This window comes from Elgaria multicarinata, chromosome 6, assembly GCF_023053635.1.
Source record: "Elgaria multicarinata webbii isolate HBS135686 ecotype San Diego chromosome 6, rElgMul1.1.pri, whole genome shotgun sequence".
Lineage (NCBI taxonomy): Eukaryota > Metazoa > Chordata > Lepidosauria > Squamata > Anguidae > Elgaria > Elgaria multicarinata.
In genome coordinates, this window is record NC_086176.1 from 117,575,465 (window position 1) to 117,598,789 (window position 23,325).

Here is a 23,325-nt window from a genome sequence, read left to right on the forward strand (position 1 = left end):
TAATAATAGTCCGTTTACAACAACACAATTTTTAAAGACTGAAGATATACGTTACAAAAAATAAAATAAAAAATCCTTTTTCTATTTTTCAAACACTAGAGACTATCTCTTCTTTTTCATTGGGGCGGTATATAAGTGAAATAAATAAATAAACTGTCCCCAAACTGTTCACCAAAGTTAACCAACAAAAACTGAATCAGCTGTACCAGATCCACAAGCAGGTCGGCAGTCCAGAAACCCAGTTCAAACCTCGTCTCAGCCATCATGGCTGCAATCCTACAACAAGGTGCATCTGCATCCTCCTCCTCCTCCTCCTCCTCCTAGACTCAAAGAATAGCAGAGTTGGAAGGGGCCAACCCCCTGCTCAATGCAGGAATCCACCCTAAAGCATCCCTGACAGATGGTTGTCCAGCTGCCTCTTGAAGGCCTCCATTGTGGGAGAGCCCACAACCTCCCTAGGTCACTGGTTCCAATGTCGTACTGCTCTAACCGTCAGGAAGTCTTTCCTGATGTCCAGCTGGAATCTGGCTTCCTTTAACTTGAGCCCGTTATTCCGTGTCCTGCACTCTGGGAGGATAGAGAAGAGATCCTGGCCCTCCTCTGTGTGACAACCTTTTAAGTATTTGAAGAGTGTTATCATGTCTCCCCCCAATCTTCTCTTCTCCAGGCTAAACGTGCCCAGTTCATAGAATCACAGAATAGCAGAGTTGGAAGGGTCTCCAAGGCCATCGAGTCCAACCCCCTACTCAATGCAGGAATCCACCCTAAAGCATCCCTGACAGAGGGTTGTCCAGCTGCCTCTTGAAGGCCTCTAGGGTGGGTGAGCCTCCTCCTCCTCCTCCTCCTGTCCTTCCTCCTTTGCGCTCAAGGGTGGCCCTGCGTCACCTCGATGCTCTCACAACAGCCCTGTGAGGTAGGGCCGGGCTGCGTGACTGACCCAAGGCCACTCGAGCTCGAAGGGATTTGAACTCGGAGCTCCCCAGCCAGACTCTTTTCGCGGGCTTCAGGGACAACCAGACCTGGGACGGTGCTGAGAGGCTTCGGCCTCGACTCGCAATACTTTCGCGACCTGAAGGGAACAGGGGGGATTTTTTATGTAAAAAAAGGACGTGCGCAAGTGCTTCCCTGGGAGTAAACCCCGCTGAAACTCGGGGCGAGTCAACCACCCCAGGGGGTTGGGGCCGTCGGGCTACACCTTACTGGCGCGTGAGGAAGCCCCTCGGGGCGAGCTCTTCAGGAAGCAGAGGGGGCACTCTGCACATGCTCAGGAGCTACGCAAACGGCGGCTACGTATCCCTCTCCGCTGTTCTTGACCCGTGCCCGGCCCAGGCCCCTCCTCGCCCCTCCTCGCCCGCCACGAGCCCCCGCTGAGGGAAGGATACGGTCCCCGCTCCAGTACGCGGCTCCTTCCGGCCCTGGCCCCGCGGCCACATCCGCCATCTTGAAACAACCGCCACTCCCAGCGTCCCTCCGCCCTGCCACGCCCACCGGCCCCGGCTCTCGCTCCTCATTGGCTGCCGGCGCCCGAGCTTTGCCCAGATACGGCCCCAGCGACGCAGAGCTCGAAGGAAGCAGCCAATCGCCGCCTGGTCCGGAAGAGCCGGGCGAACGGGCGGGGGAGGAGGGGGAGGAGGGAGCATGACCCGCCGCTTTGCTTTCTGGGAATCGTAGTCCTCCCACTCCCAGCCCTCCTGCGAAACAGACACCGGCATGGACTACTGCTCCCGTGAGGCGGCGCGCCAGCCTGCATGCATGCCAAAGGAGGACTACGATTCCCACTGCCCCTTGCGGCGAGCTACGGGTCGGGCGAGGGGACAAAAGGCATCCCTCCAGCTGGGGGTTAGCCTTTCTTTTTTGCCTCTTGGGCAGATCTATGCAGGTGGTGGGGCGTTGATGCTTGGAGGAGGAGGATGGAGGAGAAGAGCTTGCTCGGCGTCATCAGCATCAAGCCCTACCTGGATAAGCTCACCCTGGGCGTGACCCGCATCTTAGGTAAGCGCTTGAAGGCTGGAATGGAGGTCCTGAGTCACTGTGTTGGCATGGAAACTGCTAGCACAGCCTTCCTCAACCTGGGGCGCTCCAGATGTGTTGGACTACAACTCCCAGAATGACCCAGCCAGCTCTGCTGGCTGGGGCATTCTGGGAGATGCAGTCCAACACATCTGGAGCGCCCCAGGTTGAGGAAGGCTGTGCTAGGTGTTCACCACTCAGCAGTCACTGGGCATGGAAGGCAGCAAACGGCCAGGTGCAAGCTGTGGAAGAGGCCCCAGCTGCGGCACACGTGGCAACAGCCATCCCTAGCTTCAAGTGGCGAGGAGTTCCAGGGTTTAATCTCCTTTGCAGGAGAGCGAGAGAGAGACTTACAGTGTCTATGTAACATTGGCTTTGTTTACAAATATACAAGCAGGGCATAACTGGAGGCAAACTGGCAGCACTTCAGCAGTGGTGATAGTGTGGTGTAGTGGTCAGAGCGCTGGACGAGGATCCAGAGACGCAGGTTTAAATCCCCACTCAGCCCTGAAACTCACAGGGTGACCTTCGACCACATGTGAACCGCCCAGAAAGCTTCGGCTATTGGGCGGTATAGAAATGAAATAAATAAATAAATAAATGTTATCCAACGACATTTTAGGCAAAAACAAAGAAAGAGACCTGTTTGCAATAATCATGCGGTACTTTGGGAATCACCTCACTTTGTAACCTCCTCCCCAGTGTATGCTACAATGGAAACCAGCTCCCCGCTGCATCGTCTTATTTTACTAATATACTGTTTGGAGAGAGGTGTTCAGAGATCCTTACCTTATGAATCATCACTACAACACTATAGGATTGGGACTACTAGGCCTACTCTACACCAAGCAGGATATTGTACTATGAAAGCGGTATATGGTATGTCAGTGCACTTCATTATTATTATTATTATTTATTTCATTTTTATACCGCCCAATAGCCGAAGCTCCCTGGGCTGTTCACAAAAACTAAAAGTGTAAAACAAACAGTATAAAAACATGATATAAAATACACATTAAAACGAATTAAAACATACCACTAATAAGCAGTAGTGTGGCTCCTGCCTTTTATATGCCACTTCCATACCGCATTCATAGTGCTATATCCTTTTTGGTGTAGATTAGGCCTTAGCCCCCTTTTTACAGGTGAGGGAGCCATGGTTCTAATACTGGAATAAAAATTGAGCTTTAATGAGGTACTTTCCTAGGATGCTGAAGGAGGAGTCAGGATTTGAACTCAAGCCTTCCAACTTCATTCCTTTATCCATTGGCTCTCACTATCTTCAAGTAACCATACCACGTCTCCACCGCTAGTTTGTATACCGTTTTGGAGAGAGGTGTTCAGAGATCCTTATCTCATTAATCATCGCTACAACACTATAGGATTGGGGCTCTTAGGCCTAATCTACACCAAGCAGGATATCAATTCAACATGTCCCCATTACTTCAATATCAAATGTTCATTTCCTTACAAATGACCCCAAACTCGTATACTATGCCAGGCCTGTTCCTGACATTGTTGGTGCGTCAAGTGGATCCAGGTTACATACCTGAAGGAAAGATCCTGGAAGTCCAGTTTGAATTGGATGTATGTTGGATTTAACCTAAGAAGAACCCTTGGAGGATCAGACTAGGGTGACCATATGAAAAGGAGGACAGGGCTCCTGTGTCTTTAATAGTTGCATAGAAAAGGGAATTTCAGCAGGTGGCATTTATGTGGGGAACCTGGTGAAATTCCCTCTTCATCACAACAGTTAAAGGTGCAGGCGCTATACTCGAGTGACCAGATTTAAAAGAGGGCAGGGCACCTGCAGCTTTAACTGTTGTGATGAAGAGGAAATTTCACCAGGTTCCCCATATATACAAATGACACCTGCTGAAATTCCCTTTTCAATGCAATTGTTAAGGATACAGGAGCCCTGTCCTCCTTTCCATATGGTCACCCTAGATCAGACGAAAGGGCCACTGGTGCTATCCAGACAGGACGTTGGGGCAGGATGAGCTGAGCAGAATGAGCAGGAGGCCCTGCCCATAGGGAACACTTTGACCCTGTTCTGACAACATGCTAAGCCACAGCGGTGAAGCACTTTGGGCTAAACACTATGGCTTAGCATGTCGTATGAAACATTCCTAACCATGGTGGCTACATAACCACAATTTAAACAAGTTCACTAACATAGGGTGACCCTATGCAAAGGAGGACAGGGCTCCTGTATCTTTAACAGTAATGTAGAAAAGGGAATTTCAGCAGGTGTCAATTGAAGAGGGTGAAATTCTCTCTTCCTCAACACAGTTAAAGCTGCAGAAGCCCTGCCCTCTTTTGTATCTGGCCACTCTAATATAGCTAGTGTAGCTTTAACTGTTGTGATGGAGAGGGAATTTCACCCACTTCAATTGACATCTGCTGCTATTCCCTTTTCTACATTACAGTTAAAGATACAGGAGCCCTGTCCTCCTTTTCATATGGTCACTCTAACTAACACTTTGCTGCAAAAGCATTAGCTGCCTAACCATGGCTTAGCGTGTTGTCTGAACAGGCCCATTTTGAAGAAACGCACAGTACCGTCTAAAGCAGCCTTCCTCAACCTGGGGCGCTCCAGATGTGTTGGACTACAACTCCCAGAATGCCCCAGCCCTGGCTGGGGCATTCTGGGAGATGCAGTCCAACACATCTGGAGCGCCCCAGATTGAGGAAGGCTGGTCTAAAGCCTGGAGGTGGGACCCATAAGTCCAGAGTCTAAAATTACCATTATTGTGAAAGGCCTGTCTAGTTCAGCATTTTGTTCTTAAGGTACCAAATTAGTTGCCCGTGGAGAGCCCACAAGTAGAACAGGAGGGCACTGGCACCCTGGCACCCTTGTTCCCATAACTTGTGTCCAGAGGTGTATGGTTTCTAATCCTGGAGGTAATATATAGCGATGGTTGGTATGCTGGAGTAGAACTCTGGTCATCGCCCTCCATTGGCCGTGCTTGGCTGCAACTAATGGGAGTTGGAGTCCAGAATATCTGGAAGACACCAGGCTGGGGACGGGTGCTCTAGAGCAGCCTTCCTCAACCTGGGGCGCTCCAGATGTGTTGGACTACAACTCCCAGAATGCCCCAGCCAGCTCGGCTGGCTGGGGCATTCTGGAAGGTGCAGTCCAACACATTTGGAGCACCCCAGGTTGAGGAAGGCTGCTCTAGAGTAAAGTAAATGCACGTGAAGGGCGGGGCTACACACAGACCATAGCGCACACCAGAGTTGTGCCCTCTCATACATTGGTCTTGACCAATGGCACGCTTGCCCAAAAGTAGGCTACCACTGGCTCCAGAAGAGGGGGAAAGTGTCACCTGCTACTTTCCTCTTATTTTTAAAGCTGCCCACGACTCTTCTGCTTTACGCGATCGCCTGTCTGCCCCCGGGATATTTTTAATCTAACATCCAGGCTTTTAAGGCAGAGTTTGCCGTTTGATCTAGGATTTCGTTCAGGCCCCTTTATAACCTGCCATTCACTCATCCCCCCGACACCTTCGTATGATTGACGTGATATCCAATCTCCCTCCGTCCCGGCCTGTCTGTTTTTCTTTGATCTCTCGGGAACCAAATTTATTCTGTTTATAATTTGTTGGCTGGTTAAATACCTCTCGTGCAACTTGCATACAGGAAGACCTGCCAGATGACTGGGCCATGCAAAAGGAAGAGATATATATTTCGTATTAAAGCTGGAACTAAATGATTTAGGCATGAGCCCGGAGAGGGAGAGAGCTGGAAAATGTTCTGCAAGGAGCCAAAGAGGTTGAACTAAATGACCTAACGGGATTTTCCCTATCCTTACCTTTGATGGTTCAAAGAGCTCAGGAAGAGTTAGGTCCACTATCTCTCCCTTTTCCTGGCAGACCTATGCTTTGCCCCCTTAATACCTTCCATCCGTCCTTTGCAACGCTGCTGGTTTTTTCCCCCGTAATGTAAAACAAGTAAACTGGTGACTGGTCAGGGGAAAGGTACAGAGAGAATCAAGCTGGGATTGCAATCCAATTAAAAACGAAACAAAATAGAACATGATGGGATTGTGGCAGGGGTCAGCAGGGAAGTGTGGGGTCCCTGGCGTAGGGTTCGCTCTCAGGCCTCGCCCACAGGGAATCAGGTTAAACAGGATCCAGCTTTTTCCCTTCTAGTCCTTCGCCCTGATTTGGCTTCCGGGCACCCAGTCAAACTGGAGGGTTATCGCCTAACCCAAAGTGTCGGATCTCTTTCAATCCATGGGCGGAATTCAAATTCTGGGATGCTCTTTACAGGAGGGGTGTGCAGGGCGCCTTCCTGTAGTGGACAGGGCTCAAGGCAAAAGGGTGCAGGGTCAGAATGCCCCAAATAGTGGCCCATCGTAGCTTAAATGGTTAAATGTTGAAGAGCACTGGTCCTGGGCCCAGTGCTCTTCAACATTTTTATTAATGATTTGGACGAGGAGGTGCAGGGAACGCTGATCAAATTTGCAGATGACACAAAATTGGGTGGGATAGCTAATACCCTGGAAGACAGACACAAACTTCAGAGTGATCTTGATAGGCTGGAGTGCTGGGCTGAAAACAACAGGATGAAATTTAAGAGGGATAAATGCCAAGTTCTACATTAAGGAAATAGAAACCAAATGCACAGTTACAAGATGGGGGATACTTGGCTCAGCAATACTACAAACGAGAAGGATCTTGGAATTGTTGTAGACTGCAAGCTGAATATGAGCCAACAGTGCAATACGGCTGCAAGAAAGGCAAATGCTATTTTGGGCTGCATTAATAGAAGTATAGCTTCCAAATCGCGTGAGGTACTGGTTCCTCTCTATTCGGCCATGGTTAGGCCTCATCTAGAGTATTGTGTCCAGTTCTGGGCTCCACAATTCAAGAAGGACACAGACAAGCTGGAGCGTGTTCAGAGGAGGGCAACCAGGATGATCAGGGGTCTGGAAATAAAGCCCTATGAAGAGAGACTGAAAGAACTGGGCATGTTTAGCCTGGAGAAGAGAAGATTGAGGGTAGACATGATAGCACTCTTCAAATCCTTAAAAGGTTGTCACACAGAGGAGGGCCAGGATCTCTTTTGGATCCTCCCAGAGTGCAGGACATGGAATAACGGGCTCAAGTTAAAGGAAGCCAGATTCCAGGTGGACATCAGGAAAAACTTCCTGACTGTTAGAGCAGTACGACAATGGAATCAGTTACCTAGGGAGGTTGTGGGCTCTCCCACACTAGAGGCCTTCAAGAGGCAGCTGGACAACCACCTGTCAGGGATGCTTTAGGGTGGATTCCTGCATTGAGCAATGGCTTGGACTCGATGGCCTTGTAGGCCCCTTCCAACTCTGCTGTGTTGGAGGAAAATTCTGAGAGTGCCTTGGACTGCAAGAAGATCAAACCAGTCCATACTCCAGGAAATAAAACCAGACTGCTCACTTGAGGGAATGGTATTAAAGGCAAAACTGAAGTACTTTGGCCACATAATGAGAAGACAGGACACCCTGGAGAAGATGCTGATGCTAGGGAAAGTGGAAGACAAAAGGAAGAGGGGCCGACCAAGGGCAAGATGGATGGATGATATTCTGGAGGTGACAGACTTGACCTTGGGGGAGCTACGGGTGGCGACGGCCGACATAAAGCTCTTGCGTGGGCTGGTCCATGAAGTCACGAAGAGTCGGAAGCGACTGAACGAATAAACAACAACAACAAAGCTTTTGCTGCTGGGAACTCATCCTTGGGAGGTGCATTTCAACCTTTCGGAATTGGAGGGGAAAGCGTGCAAAAGCCAGGAAACTAAGAAACTACTGGTGACCAAGGGAAGGTGTGGGGCCAGGGGGAAGTGGTGGGGGGTTCTGGGGAACCCTAGAGAGCCAGATTGAGGCCCCAAGCAGGCAGGATTTGAGGTTTAGCAGCCCTGATCTAGCCCTTAAGTCAAGGAAGGGTAATTTGTGGCTCTTCAGATTTTTTTGGCCTACGTTGCCCATCCGCTGTAGCCAGCATAGCCAGAGGTGAGGGATCACAGGAGTTGTAGGCCAAAACATCTGGAATGGCACAGATGGCCCACCACTGCCTGAACAGCTGCCTCCCATTTCCTGCTCCTTCCCTCTGCTTCCTGACGGCCATTTCCTTTGAGACCTTGGTCTCCGTTGCCTGGCAAAGGGGGTGGCAGTCTCCGTGCCACCATCCATGAGATGAAAAGCCATTCGTGGCAATCTTACTGAACCAATAGGAAGTCCCATGGTTCAGTGGCACAGCACACATTTAGCATGCACAGAGTCCCTGGTTCAATCCCTGGCATCTCCAGATGCAAGGATCTCTGCTGCCCAGATGAGGGAAGACACTGGCCTTAGACCTGAGAGACTGGAACAACTGGGCATGTTTAGCCTGGAGAAGAGAAGATTGAGGGGAGACATGAGAGCACTCTTCAAATACTTGAAAGGTTGTCACACAGAGGAGGGCCAGGATCTCTTCTCGATCCTCCCAGAGTGCAGGACACGGAATAATGGGCTCAAGTTACAGGAAGCCAGATTCCGGCTGGATATCAGGAAAAACTTCCTGACTGTTAGAGTGGTACGACAATGGAATCAGTTACCTAGGGAGGTTGTGGGCTCTCCCACACTAGAGGCCTTCAAGAGGCAGCTGGACAACCATTTGTGAGGGATGCTTTAAGGTGGATTCCTGCATTGAGCAGTGGCTTGGACTCGATGGCCTTGTAGGCCCCTTCCAACTCTGCTATTCTATGACCTTGGAGAGCGACCACCAGTGGCAGGAGGCAGTGCTAAGCCGAATGCATCAATGGTCATTTGAGTTAATTTCCGGGGTTTTGACCTCTTCCTGCCCACTTCCACCTCCAGGCTACACCTCCTAAAACTCCGCTCCTCTTTTTGCAGAAGCTTCCCCGGGTGTCAGTGAAGTGATGTTCGTAGAGAAGGAACCCGCGGAGCGCCACGCCATTGTTTCGTGGGAGCAGGTACCCGGCTTTTTCTTTATATGAGTCTTTGATCTCCCCTCCTTGCGACATTCAAAGCAGCTCAGAATATTGGTACTTTGGAGGTGGAGGGGTTCGTCCCAAACCTTTTCGGAAGGGGCTGGTCGGGAAGCTGCCGTTGGAGGGTGGGCCGCAGACCGGTAATTCACAGGTGCTGCAACATCCCTAAGACAGTGATGGGGAACCTGTGGTCCTCCAGATGTGGTTGGACTTCAGATCTCATCAGCCCTAGCTAGCATAGTCAATGGTGAGGGATCCTGGGAGTTGTAGTCCGACAGCATCTGGAGGACTCCGCATTCCCCATCCCTGTCCTGAGAAAACTGGTTTGGCTTGGATAGTGCCAGGCCAACCTCCACACCAGGGTCTCCCACATGAAGAGAGACTGAAAGAACTGGGCATGTTTAGCCTGGAGAAGAGAAGATTGAGGGGAGACATGAGAGCACTCTTCAAATACTTGAAATGTTGTCACACAGAGGAGGGCCGGGATCTCTTCTCGATCCTCCCAGAGTGCAGGACACGTAATAACGGGCTCAAGTTAAAGGAAGCCAGATTCCAGCTAAACTTCAGGGAAAACTTCCTGACTGTTAGAGCAGTACGACAATGGAACCAGTGACCTAGGTATTTAAAGAGTGCTATCAGCTTGTGGCTTTCACCGCATCCTACAGCCTTGAGTTCCACCAGTCCAAGCCTCAAAACTTTTAAACCACCCTTCCCCAACCTGGTGCCCCTCCAGATGTGTTGGTCAGGAAATACTGCCTTAGGCTTTCCTTGTAAGTGAGGTGCTCCGACCCATTTTAGTTGCCTTTTTCCCTCTACCTTTCCCACCATGACAACGCAAGGTCTCCCCGCCACCTGCGTCGGGGTCACGAGGCAGCCTAGGCTCTCTGGTTTGGTTTCAGATGCTGAGTCAGAGCAGAGGCAGAACAAGGAGAAGCCCAGACAGGGAGCAGGGCAGGACATTCCTCCCTGACTCCCAGAGGGTATTGGGGAATTTCCTCCCCCTTTCTCTCCAGAGAGCCGGCCCGGCCCAAATGCCTGGCTCTGAGGGGTCCTTCCTTAGAGCCAGGCATTCAGGGTGGGATGTCCCTGGAGACGGCCTGTACTAACACTGAGAATGCCAGCCCTGTTATTCCAACTGTACAGTATCCTTTCTGTGATACTGAACATCAGGAAAGACGTCCTGACTGTTAGAGCAGCACGACAATGGAATCAGTTACCTAGGGAGGTTGTGGGCTCTCCAACCCTAGAGGCCTCCAAGAGGCAGCTGGACAACCATCTGTCAGGGATGTTTTAAGGTGGATTCCTGCATTGAGCTGGCGTTGGACTTGATGACCTTATAGGCCCCTTCCAACTCTACTATTCTATGATTCTATACATCTAACCTGCAGATGGTCTCAATATAATATCTCCAGCACATACTGGAGATGCTGCCTTCCATGTTTTCCGTGGACCGGCCATTCAACGCATTAGGAATGAGGTGTCCAGCTGAATGTGGCCACTGAAACCATTGCACCTTGGCTGCTTTACCAAATGTTAATCGAAGTGCAGCAAAAAACTTTGCTAAGAGTTTCACTTGTAAGGAATATTTTAAAAACTTGGGGGATTTTTGTGCGTGTGTGGAAGTTGAAGGGATTGTTTTCTTCCCTGCTTTCTAAGCTCAGCTTTCTTTTCTTTTTTTATTTCTGGACAAACTCTTAAATATTTTGCTTGCAGGGAAAATAAGGAGATGCATCATTTTATGTTATTTGTTCTAAGGGGTATTAGCAAGGCACCCTTCATTTATTTATTCTTTCTAGGTTAATTTGGGGCTTGTAATGTTGGTAAAATGAAAGGGGGTGGGGGAAACCTTACCTTGTGTTGCATTTTCCTTCCAACGCGGCTTCCTTGCAGAACTCGCTCTTTCCCTGGCGGCGGCTGGTATCCGCTCTGCGGATTTAGAAGGCACAATTTGAGGTACTTCTAATCCAGGATTCCAGAGAATACAACATAGCAATGACATCAGGCAGTTGGAGAGGCAGCCCGGCGGAAGGCTGTTGCAAATCCGGACAGAGTTGGGCAGACGATGCGACAGGGCAAGGGGTCAGGAGTTGCCTCAGGCCTACAAGAATGCCGGGCTGGAGAGGGGAGGGGGGCGACCCAGCAGTGCCTCAGGCGAATGCTCCAAGGCAAACATTGCAAGTGCGTCGGTGGGGGAAGAGCAGGGCCAAGCGAGAGGTTGGGGTCAGAAGCGGTGCAATAGATACGTTGGTGCAGAACCACGTTCATAGAATCATAGAATAGCAGAGTTGGAAGGGGCCTACAAGGCCATCGAGTCCAACCCCCTGCTCAATGCAGAAATCCACCCTAAAGCATCCCTGACAGATGGTTGTCCAACTGCCTCTTGAAGGCCTCTAGTGTGGGAGAGCCCACAACCTCCCTAGGTAACTGGTTCCATTGTCCTACTGCTCTAACAGTCAGGAAGTTTTTCCTGATGTCCAGCCGGAATCTGGCTTCCTTTAACTTGAGCCCGTTATTCTGTGTCCTGCACTCTGGGAGGATCGAGAAGAGATCCTGGCCCTCCTCTGTGTGACAACATTTCAAGTATTTGAAGAGTGCTCTCATGTCTCCCCTCAGTTTTCTCTTCTCCAGGCTAAACATGCCCAGTTCTTTCAGTCTCTCCTCATAGGGCTTTGTTTCCAGACCCAAGGAGCCTGAGAAGGAGAATCCTGTGATTCTATGATTCTCCTGTGGCAAGGAGAATCATAGAATCATAGGATGCCAGAGTTGGAAGGGGCCTACAAGGCCACCGAGTCCAACCCCCTGCTCAATGCAGGAATCCACCCTATAGCATCCCTGACAGATGGTTTCTTCCACCCTGCCACCCTCTCCCAGCAAACAGCTTTTGCAGGTTTTTCAAGCGCAAGCCACAGGCGGTGGTGGAATTCGAGCACTTCCCACAGGGTCTCTCTCAGACCATCTTCCGGACTCCGGAATAACGATTTGACACTCTCCAACCAAGGGTTGTTTGCCCCCGCGCTTCTGGTGCTGCAACCCTGCATGATTTAGCACAACCTTTTCCCAACTGCAGCCTTCCAGATGTGTTAGACTACAACTCCCAGTATCCCGCAGTCAGCAGAGGAAGGCTGCAGTACAGGATGTGACTTGCAGACCGAACGTAGTTGGCGGTTTCTGGGCTAGGAGCAGGAGGAAGTCAAGGGGGTGGGAAACGGGCAGGGTGTACGTCTTCTTTCGGTTGCCAGCTGTAAATGGCCTGTCCTCTCCCAAGTGCCGGAGGCGACTGCTGTGAGCTAATAACCTGGCCTTCTCAGTGCTTGAGGTCGTTGGTCAGGCTGCTTTCGTTTGACATCCCAGGAATGTTTTTGAAGTAGTTTCCAGGCTGCCAGTTAATAAGAACATCAGAAGAGCCCTGATGCTGGATCAGACCAAGGGCCCATCTAGTCCAGCACTCTGTTCACACAGGGGCCAACCAGCCATCGGCCAAGGGACCAACAAGGCAGGACATGGTGCAACAGCACCCTCCCACCCATGTTCCCCAGCAACTGGTGCACGCAGGCTTACTGCCTCGAATACTGGAGGTAGCACACAACCCTCAGGGCTAGTAGCCATGGAGAGCCTTCGCCTCCAGGAATTTATCCAAGTTATTATCAAGGAGCCTCCAGGCGTGCCTCGCGGTCCCGTGAACTAACCCACCTTTGGCCCAGGGTCTTGCCGTGGCAGATATTTTCACGCAAACTCTGTTCCAGAAAGTGGGAAGAGCAGATTCCTCTGAAAGGCTTGAAGTTTTCCAGTTGTGTTTTCCTAAAAGTAGTTTCTGTAGCAAAGATAATCTGCACCTTTCTGTTTCCAATTCTAATATTAATAGCTGGTTCAGTAGGACTGACTATTGGTGGCCCACACTGGATGGGCTAGCGGGGCAGTGGCATTCAAAATTGGAAAAGTTGCTACAAGCCAGCGCCCTAAATAAAAATGAATAAACTGAAAAGACAACAAAACAGCGTACTAAACACTGGAATGCAACAGCTTCAGAGAGCCCATGGTTCAGCGGTAGAGCCACATGCAGAAGGTCCCAGGTTCATCCCAGGCACCTCCAGGTAGGGCGAGGAACGAATCCTGCCTGAAGCCCTGGACAGCCATCGCTGCCAAGTCAGTGTTGACAGTACTGGGCTGGAGAGGCTCAGACTCAGTGGCCTCATTCGCACTCAGTGGCAAATTGTGGGTTAATTAGCCCACACTTTTCAACAGTGCATGCCACCACCATTTTGAATATGCAACCTTCCCACCCACCCCCGTGAATTTTCAAGTTTACCCCCTTTCAAAAAAACACTGGAGATAATCAAGTATTAAAATAAAATGCGCACAAACCATAGTATGTAATGTCAGCGTAGTGCGTTATTTGAGCTACTAGATGCCGCTGTCTAATGAAGAACATAGGAGGCGATTGAAAGAGAAGGTTTCAGTTCAAACCACATGGTTGCCCGTTCCACCCATGTAAAGGGCCAATTGCAGTCCCGCAAAGAAGGTCGAAGCAACAAGCCACGGTAAGGCAGCAGGATTTTCCCTTAATGTATTGAAGCCCCAAGATTAACTGTTTTTTAAGTAGGGGCTGAACGTTTATCATTTCATATCGGCAGCATCAAGTGGTGAGTTTCGCGTGTGAGCAGGCCACGGCTCAGAGAACCAGTGGGTCGCTGAAGTTGTTTGCTGGCTCTCTCTCTCTCTTTCTCTCTCTGTGGAGGCATCAGAGGTCATGTGCAAAAGTGACCCTTGCTTGGTACCAACTGCATTCTGTTCTCCTCCCCCACTTGCCTTTGCTTGCAGAAAAATGCCTGTGTCCTGCCCGAGGATTTGAAGAATTTCTACCTAATGACGGATGGCTTCCACATGACATGGAGTGTCAAGTTTGACGGTAAGCATATCCCGTCCCTTTCCTTTCCCAGATTCTAGAGACACCCCACCCCATTTCCTCAGTGTCAATTGTTGCTCGCCGTATCTTAACTTAGTTGCAAAGGCAAGCTAGATAAGTACCACGCAGCAGAGGAATGAACTGAAGGATCTGCTTTTCTTGGAGATTTACTTCACTTTGGCCTCCCAGGTTCCATTTCCAGTTCAATGAGCCCCTGGTGAGTCCTACTAGACTGGGTAAGACAGTGCTAGAGTAAGAAGGAAGAAGCTGGTCTCTCTCCCAGTATAAACCAGTCCAATTGCCATGTAAAGCACAAATTGATAAAACAAAGTTTTCTCTGCACCTCAGCTTAGGAAGCTGCCTTTCAGCAAGTCCAACCCATCAGTCCTTCCAGAAGGTCCAACCCATCAGTCCTTCCAGAAGGTCCAACCCATCAGTCCTTCCAGAAAGTCCAACCCATCAGTCCTTCCAGAAGGTCCAAAACACCAGTCCTTCCAGAAAGTCCAAAACACCAGTCCTTCTACCCCTGCTCTTTTTATTCTGACAGCAGTGACTAATGTCTCCAGCTGAAAGAAGGTTCTTTCCCATCACCTTCTGCTTGAAGATCCTTTTAACTGGAGGTTCCAGGACCTTTTGCCTGCCAAGACTGGGCTCTACCCCTAAACTGCCTCCCCACTAGATGTATCATTCCCAGGGCTGTATGAATTCTGCACCAAAACAAGTAGCGGTTTGTTGCAGGAAAAGCTGAATTCTGTCATTGGTATACATTATGCCAATTAAAAAGATTTCCCCAGTTCCTTATTTTGCATAACTTATTCTGCCAGGGTTTCTAAAACAAGGAGCTATTGGGGCCCCTTGCCCCCCGTGGCCAGTGCAAAACGTTTTCAGCCACTCTTCTTGTTTCAGTAGAAACTCTCCACATGCTTTCAAGCACATTTTCACAGCCATGAGGGCTAGCAACCTGCTTTTTAAAAGAGAGAGAGAGAGAGAAAGCTGAGATCCTTTGCCTGGCACCACATTTTATGACTCCCGCAGGATCACGGCACATGCCTGGTAATGATTGTCTCTTACAGATAACCCCGTGCCCCTGGGCTCCATGACCATCAACAGCATCTCCAAGCTGAATCGTCTTGGAACATCACCCGTATACTCCTTGCCCAACGCACCCTCTCTTGCTGACTTGGAGGATACCGACGAGGAAGGAGGTACCACACACACCCCTTGCGCTGAGATATCTCGCTTCTCTTCTCCCCCCTTCCCACTCCCAGTCAAAAACTATCAGACTCCGCTCTGTCTTGCCTCGTCCGGTGTAACCTGAACCCCACTGCTGTGAACTTCCCGTGATCCGAGTGTTTTGAGCTTTCCCCTCCTTCAGTGCCCAGGGCCCTTGGGCGAATGCCACTCTGTCTTATCGGCCTTTTCCTCCCAAAGGTAACAAGGACCAGCCGGAGAAGCCTCACTTGGACTCTCGTAGCCTGGTATTCGAACTGGACCCATGTGGAGGGAACGGGAAGGTTTGCCTTGTGTACAAGAACACCAAACCCGGTATGTTGCTGGACGTCCACAGCCCATCTGTAAAACGGAGGCCGGCTTGCCCTCTGGTTGAGTCCCCTTGCCTCTTTCTGGTCTGTTTCTACTGGTACCAGTAAGTGAGCTCTGTGGTAGAGTGGAGAATAGAACCCTGATCTCCCAAATCCTAGTCCAATTGCTAAACCACACAGGCTCTAGAGCTGCGTTCCTCCCCCCTTCATCCCTTCCCTTATTCACCACCCTATAAACCTCTCGAAATGGGGTGATGCTCCCATTTTTGTCCCAAAGTGTGATGAAAAAGAAAGGAACCTCTCGTGCAAGCACTGAGTCATTACTGACTCTTGGAGGGACGCCAGCTTTCGCTGACGTTTTCTTGGCAGGCCTTATAGCGGGGTGGTTTGCCATTGCCTTCCCCGGCCGTGATTACCTTTCCCCCAGCTAACTGGGTACTCATTTTACCGACCTCGGGAGGATGGAAGGCTGAGTCAACCCGAGCCGGCTGCCTGAGAACCAGCTTCTGCTGGGATCGAACTCAGGCTGTGGGGAGAGTTTCAGCTGCAGAAACTGCTGCTTTACCACTCTGCGCCACCCTGATATTTGCCTCTTATTCCTCAATTCCAGTTGTCACCCCTGATTCCGAGATCTGGTTCCTGGACCGAGCCCTCTACTGGCATTTCCTCACCAAAAGCTTCACCGCCTACTACCGGCTCCTGATCACCCACCTTGGGCTCCCGCAGTGGCAGTACGCCTTTACCAGTTACGGCATCAGCCCCCAGGCAAAGGTGAGAGGGTGAACAACAGCCCAACGTGCTTACCCGGGGGGGGGGGGGGGACCGTCTCCCTTCCATCCCAAGCGTCTCTCCTACAAGGCATCAAAGAGGAGGCATGTATCCGTAGAGGAGTAGGTTGGACCAGCCAAGCGTTCGCTGTGTGCAGATAAGCACTCGACAAAGAATCTGAATGTTTGGAAGCCCCAGAGGCGGCACATCGTAGTGGCAAAGAGTGAGCTATGGGTCAGGAAGTCCTTGATTCAAATCTCAGCTCTGCTTACTTGGGCAAGCTTCTCTCTCTCTCTCTCTGGCTGGGTGGCTGGGTTCACACAACACGCAAACCCATCCGGTGTGGGCAGGGCCGGTGCCAGACTATTTTGCGCCCTAGGCAAGGTGAGCTACTTTCACCACCACCAACCCCAAAAAATGCCAACTTTGATTTATAAGAACATCTGTTTCCTGGAAAAAAATTAAGAAGCACAAAAATTGAAACTGCTAAATTTATTTTAAACTGCAAGAAATACGTCATGCCAATTATAGCAAACAAATTGGAAAGGAACGTCTATGGGTCTAAAATGCATCATTTAATAGGAATATCACCTCCAAATCATCCCCCCCCCAACTCACACATGCACGCACACGCACTCTCAACATCATTCACTCCAAACAAACACACACATGAACACATGCATTCACTCAAAGACCCCCTGCGCCTCATTCACCCATACATTCTCTTGCTCTCGCTCTTCCGGGCGTGTTCCGGAAGTCCGAACGTGGAGCCACCCCACCCCCACCCCAGCGTCCCTGGCTTCGCTTCGGCTGGGCAGGTGTGGGGCGCCATCTTGCCCACCCAGGCCCAGTTGAATCCTCGGGCCGGGCCGGCTCACAGCCAACGCGCGTGAGTGCTACGCTGTGCCCGGCGCCCCTCTTAGCTTGGCGCTCTAGGCGGCCGCCTGAGTGGCCTCTATGGTAGCACTGTCCCTGGGTGTGGGTTGTTGAACCATGGGATATCGTGTTGTCTGAATGCAGCGGATTTTCTGCAGGCTTGCTCATTAACCACCCTGAACAACCCAGCAACAAGCCATGGGTTCTTAAGGTGGCTTGTTTGAGAAAAATAAACCACACTGCGTGGGTAACAAGCTATCCCGTGGAAAAACGCACTGCATTCAGATAACATGATAACCCACCCTGCGGAAAGAGGGTTCAGACAACGTGCTAACTCACCCTGCAGACAACGTGCTGTGCTCAGACAACGTGCTAGCCCATGCTGGGTTCATGTGTTGTGTGAACCCACCTTCTCTCTCTCTCTCTCTCTCTTCCTCAGTCTTCCCATCTGCAGTATAGGGATAATAGTCCCAACCTAACTTATATGGTGGTTGTCTGGGTTTTGTGATCATGTATGTGAAGGGTTTTGAATACTCAAAGTGCTATAGAAATTCTAAGTATTATTTAATACTTTTTGGCTTTTCTTTTAAGTACATGCATACATCTGAGTTACAAAAAAAATCCATAGGCTCTGCAGCAACAACTGAATCTGCTCCTGCCTATACATTAGACAGCCCCTGTCACTATCCACGTCGTTGCTCCAGTGCTGATGGGGAAATTTATTCCCATGTTCTGTGGACATCCCAGACAGGAAGCCATGTTAAGCAGCTTGGGACAATCAGTAAAAACACTCACATTTAAAAAAAAAGATAGAGCTCCGGTAAAAATGTAGCGAAGAATCAGCGGAAATGTTTATTATTAGGAAAGGCTCTTGTAATCAGAAGTGTCTTTACCTTTGGGCAAAATGCAAACAGGGATGCAACCTGGCAAATCTCCCTGGGCAGAGAATTCCAAACACTCTTTCTTCCAAAAAAAGTGGAAACAGAGAACCGGGCTTCACTTGCTTTCTCTGATCAGGAAGCAGAAGAATGCAGGAGAAGACACATTCCCCAACGTTTTAATGGGAGTGTGGTGGGGGGGTTGCTATTGTTATTATTACTTCAATTTATGAATCACCCTAGAGCAGCCTTCCTCAACCTGGGGCGCTCCAGATGTGTTGGACTACAACTCCCAGAATGCCCCAGCGGCGCTCCAGATGTGTTGGACTACAACTCCCAGAATGCCCCAGCCGGCGCTCCAGATGTGTTGGACTACAACTCCCAGAATGCCCCAGCCAGCGCTCCAGATGTGTTGGACTACAACTCCCAGAATGCCCCAGCCGGCGCTCCAGATGTGTTGGACTACAACTCCCAGAATGCCCCAGCCGGCGCTCCAGATGTGTTGGACTACAACTCCCAGAATGCCCCAGCCGGCGCTCCAGATGTGTTGGACTACAACTCCCAGAATGCCCCAGCCGGCGCTCCAGATGTGTTGGACTACAACTCCCAGAATGCCCCAGCCTGGGGCATTCTGGGAGATGCAGTCCAACACATCTGGAGCGCCCCAGGTTGAGGAAGGCTGCCCTAGAGGCAAAACTCCCAGAGCAACATACAAAATAAAAGCAAAAAGAAGAAGACAAACAGGGATAAAGAAACAACAATTCAATGCATTAAAAAGTATTTTAAAAGCAGCGGCAGCGGCTGCAACAAAAATCATTATTTAAAAGAGATAAAGCTAAAAATGAAGATGGTGATTTTAAAACGTGCGAAGTTCCTTTAGAGCCCTGACTGGTTCGGACTGAAACCTGGAGCGGATTAACTGCCCCGTGGACATTGGAGCCATCAGCCTCCGCTGGGTCCATCCCAAGTAGGTCCTCTTACCACTGAGTTCACCGCTCAGAAGTCCTGGATGAGTCACACGCCACCCTGCCCTCCTGCAGATGAGAATATCTGCGGGGCCTTTAGGGAGCCCCACGCCTCTGTAGCAGTGCCCTCTGTCCTCTGCCACATCCAGCATTTTTATTGCAAGTTCAGATAGCTGCCGGATGGGCACTGCGTCTTGGCGGGCTGGGCTGGGCAAAAAAAAAGCTCTCCTCCTCTGCGCCAGGACGGCCTTTGGAACCAAGTGCTGCACCCATGCCAGGGCTGGGATGCCTGTCATTCCTCTCACGTCCAAGCAGTATCGCCTCGCCCTGTGCTTTGCTTCTCCTTGCGTCGGGGCGGGTTGTCTAGATAAAGTTTCCCAAGCCCTGCAGATCCACCTCTGATCTGTTCTGCAGCCTCATCTCATTTAGATACTTCGTTTACATCCTACCTTTCTGCCAAAGAACGGCGCTTCAGTAAATGGCACCAGCAGTAAAATCCGGATTAAAGACAAAATCTTCATTAAAACCTAGCTCAAAAACAGATCCGTTAAAACGCAACAATAAGAGAGGCAGTGTGGTGTAGTGGCTAAAGTGTTGTTGGACTGGGAGTCGGGAGATCCGGGTTCGAGTCCCCACTCGGCCATGGAAACCCACTTGGGTGACTTTAGGCCAGTCACAGACTCTCAGCCCAACCTACTTCGCAGGGTTGTTGTTGTGAGGATAAAATGGAGAAGAGGAGGAGGATTGTGTATGCCGCCTTGGCGTTCCTTGGAGGAAAAAAGATGGAATATAAATATAATAAATAAATAAAATAAACAATAAAAGAATATAAGGAGCACTGACCAATTTTTTAAAAAACTTTCAAAAGTAGACCCGCTTATATGTCAAAGATCTGCCTGAATAAAAACTCCTTTTTGCCTGCCAGTGGAAGAAGAGCAAAGAGGGGGCCAACTTCGCTTCCCTCAGCAGGGAGTTCCACAGCCTGGGAGCAGCCACCGAGAAGGCCCTCTCACATGGCCCCACCAAACATGCTTCTGATGGCAGGGAGACCAAGGAAACGGCCTCCCCCAAAGTCTTAAGACCCAGGCAGGCTCATACAAGAAACAGTGGTCTTCCAGGTAGCCTGGTCCCAAGCCCAGGTCATAAGCAGCGCTTCAAATTCTGCCTGGAAACAAACCAGTATGCACTGAAGCTGATGCAACAAGGGAATTGCGTGCTCCCTATCAAGCCGGTGCAACAAGGGAATCGCGTGCTCCCTGTGAAGCCGGTGCAACAAGGGAATCGCGTGCTCCCTATCAAGCCGGTGCAACAAGGGAATCGCGTGCTCCCTGTGAAGCCGGTGCAACAAGGGAATCGCGTGCTCCCTGTGAAGCCGGTGCAGCAAGGGAATCTCGTGATGCCGGTGCAACAAGGGAATCGCGTGCTCCCTGTGAAGCCGGTGCAACAAGGGAATCGCGTGCTCCCTGTGAAGCTGATGCAACAAGGGAATCGCGTGCTCCCTATGAAGCTGGTGCAACAAGGGAATTGCTGCTCCCTATGAAGCTGGTGCAACAAGGGAATCACGTGCTCTCTGTGAAGCTGATGCAACAAGGGAATCGCGTGCTCCCTGTGAAGCTGATGCAAGTCTTGCTATTTACTGTTTTACTCTGTACAGCACCATGTACACTGATGGTGCTATATAAATAAATAATAATAATAATAATAATAATAAGAAGAAGAAGAAGAAGAAGAAGAAGAAGAAGAAGGGAATCGCGTGCTCCCTATCAAGCCGGTGCAACAAGGGAATCGCGTGCTCCCTGTGAAGCCGGTGCAGCAAGGGAATCTCGTGATGCCGGTGCAACAAGGGAATCGCGTGCTCCCTGTGAAGCCGGTGCAACAAGGGAATCGCGTGCTCCCTGTGAAGCTGATGCAACAAGGGAATCGCGTGCTCCCTATGAAGCTGGTGCAACAAGGGAATTGCTGCTCCCTATGAAGCTGGTGCAACAAGGGAATCACGTGCTCTCTGTGAAGCTGATGCAACAAGGGAATCGCGTGCTCCCTGTGAAGCTGATGCAAGTCTTGCTATTTACTGTTTTACTCTGTACAGCACCATGTACACTGATGGTGCTATATAAATAAATAAGAAGAAGAAGAAGAAGAAGAAGAAGAAGAAGAAGAAGAAGAAGAAGAAGAAGAAGGGAATCGCGTGCTCCCTATGAACAGCCCCAGTCAACAGTCTGGTTGCAGCATTTTGGACCAGCTGAAGTTTCTGCACAGTTTTCAAGGGCAGCCCCTTGGAGAGAACGCATTACAGTAATCTAACAGGATGTAACTAAAGCGTACGTGACCGTGGCCAGATCAGACATCTCTAGAACATCCAGCCTTTTCCAGCAGGTTTTCCATGTTTTGCCTCCCTTCCCTTTCCTCCAGATATGGCAGAGAAGTTCAAAACCAAAAGGGTGGTGCCAGCAAAGGGCGATGGGATGCTAGAGGCTCAGGAGATGGAACGACCTCCCTCCCAGCAGCTTCGCAGGTATCCTGCAAGCAAAAGGGAGCCTCTCTCGCTCTGCCTTACAAGTCACCTCTGGATGTTTCTCCCAATCTGCAGATGCATCTTCTGCCTGAGAGAACGAGGTGGCGCCTTGAAGGCTCAATCTGTCGCTGAGGAGTTAAGTCAGGGATAGTAGCTGCACGGAACCAGATGGAATCTTACTGGCCCTTTGTGTCACCTGACCCCTGCTGAAGTGGTAACCCTCAATACTGCCTTTGGCCATCCATGTTGGTGGTGCTGTTGCGCAGCAGAGAATGGGACACAGTTCCATCTTATGGAACATTACCACCATGGCAGAGAGAGAAAGGGTGGGGGCTTAAACCTTACGAACTCAGGGGCATGCACTATCCTGGGTTTGCAGCATAGAATCATAGAATAGCAGAGTTGGAAGGGGCCTATAAGGCCATCGAGTCCAACCTCCTGCTCAATGCAGGAATCCACCCTAAAGCATCCCTGACAGATGGTTGTCCAGCTGCCTCTTGAAGGCCTCTAGTGTGGGAGAGCCCACAACTTCCCTAGGTAACTGATTCCATTGTCATGCTGCTCTAACAGTCAGGAAGTTTTTCCTGATGTCCAGCTGGAATCTGGCTTCCTGTAACTTGAGCCCGTTATTCCGTGTCCTGCACTCTGGGAGGATCGAGAAGAGATCTTGGCCCTCCTCTGTGTGACAAGCTTTTATGTATTTGAAGAGTGCTGTCATGTCCCCCCTCAATCTTCTCTTCTTCAGGCTAAACATGCCCAGTTCTTTCAGTCGCTCTTCATAGGGAAATTCTTTGAATATGAACCCCGATGTACCCTCAAGTTGGCAAGTTCCTAAGCTTCTTTCCAGTCCTCCGATGCCCTGACCACCCCCAATACCTGACCTGCATCTCATGTTTAAATTTCTGTTTTCCAGCAATGGTTCAACATGTACAAACCTATTGCCGTCAACACGGAGCACCTCTCGGAAGAGGCGGATTCATTTGTGAACAAGCTGGACCCCAACAAGGTTTTTAGAAGCAAAAACAAAACTCCGATAATCAAGAAGAAGCTACCGTCCCAGCCGCCCCCCTCCCAGAAAGGCCAGACGGGGGTGACCCCCAAGAACGCACCGCAGGCCGGAAGCATGTCAAGACGGCGGGAACCCCAACCCTGACTTTCCTTGGGACACCATTCCACAACTCGCATCTCCAGCTCTAGTTCCCCATCACCCGGGACCAGACCAAGACATTTATTTTGAAGTATTTATTTAAGATGCCTTAAGGCTCTGGTTGAATTTCCTTTGCGCCCATCATGACCTATGTCTTTGGCGATGTGGCGAAGAACGCCTGTCGCTGGAGTAAATCTTGCTACGACTGTCCAAGGGGGTAGCAGGCCTGCTTTCTGTGGATGTTCCCAACCATCGCCATCACCACCCACCCACCCGCACTTTTATCTAGTACTGATTAAATGCACAGCACAAAAGTAGCCACTTCCGGGGAAGCATCCTTTTAGGGATCAAATGAGTGGGGAGCAGTCAAATTGATTTACCTTTTTGCGGATAGATCCAATGGCATTTGAGTTTGTTCTTACCCATTCTTGGCATGTACTCACATGGAAAAAAGATCTCTGGAAATCTGGCAATTGTGAGTGAGGGCATGACGTTTCCCATAGCTGCCAGGGTCGTAGCTCAGTGGTTGGGTGCATCCATTGCCTGGTTCAGCTCCCACCATCTCCAGTTAAACACAGGCAAAAGGAGCTGGGCTGCCAAAGAGTTCCCAGTCACAGCAGGTAGTGTGGGACTAGATAGGCTGGTGGCGTGTGGGTGTGACTCGGTGGAGGGCCGCTTCTTTGGGGCTGTTCACACAACACGCTAACCCACATGGCTGTGGCTTGTTAACCACCCTGCACAAGTCGACAACAA

The 23,325-nt window shown here is 50.3% G+C and overlaps 2 protein-coding genes across 3 annotated transcripts in view; one reads left to right on the forward strand and one right to left on the reverse strand.

Moving 5' to 3' along the window:
- KIAA1328 (KIAA1328 ortholog) overlaps window positions 1–1,450 on the reverse strand; it is a 266,686-nt gene extending 265,236 nt beyond the window's left edge. For both annotated transcript variants that reach the window (XM_063128321.1, XM_063128320.1), the window contains exon 1: window positions 1,383–1,450. In XM_063128321.1, the coding sequence (XP_062984391.1) occupies window positions 1,383–1,440 (58 nt within the window). In that variant the 5' untranslated portion in view covers window positions 1,441–1,450. The remainder of the gene's footprint in view (window positions 1–1,382) is intronic.
- A 444-nt stretch (window positions 1,451–1,894) lies between these two features.
- TPGS2 (tubulin polyglutamylase complex subunit 2) lies at window positions 1,895–22,862 on the forward strand. The gene is made up of 7 exons (XM_063128714.1): window positions 1,895–1,992; window positions 8,885–8,964; window positions 13,801–13,888; window positions 14,959–15,090; window positions 15,317–15,430; window positions 16,037–16,197; window positions 22,339–22,862. Exons 1-7 carry the CDS (start codon window positions 1,911–1,913, stop codon window positions 22,576–22,578), a joined length of 897 nt encoding a protein of 298 aa, XP_062984784.1. The 5' UTR covers window positions 1,895–1,910; the 3' UTR covers window positions 22,579–22,862.
- The last annotated feature ends 463 nt before the right edge of the window (window positions 22,863–23,325 follow it).

Coding starts and splice junctions, on each gene's coding strand:
- TPGS2 (XM_063128714.1), top strand. CDS start 1,911: ATGGAGGAGAAGAGCTTGCTCGGCGTCATCAGCATCAAGCCCTACCTG. Junction 1,993..8,884: donor GGGCGTGACCCGCATCTTAG/GTAAGCGCTTGA, acceptor CTCTTTTTGCAG/AAGCTTCCCCGGGTGTCAGT. Junction 15,431..16,036: donor GTACAAGAACACCAAACCCG/GTATGTTGCTGG, acceptor CCTCAATTCCAG/TTGTCACCCCTGATTCCGAG.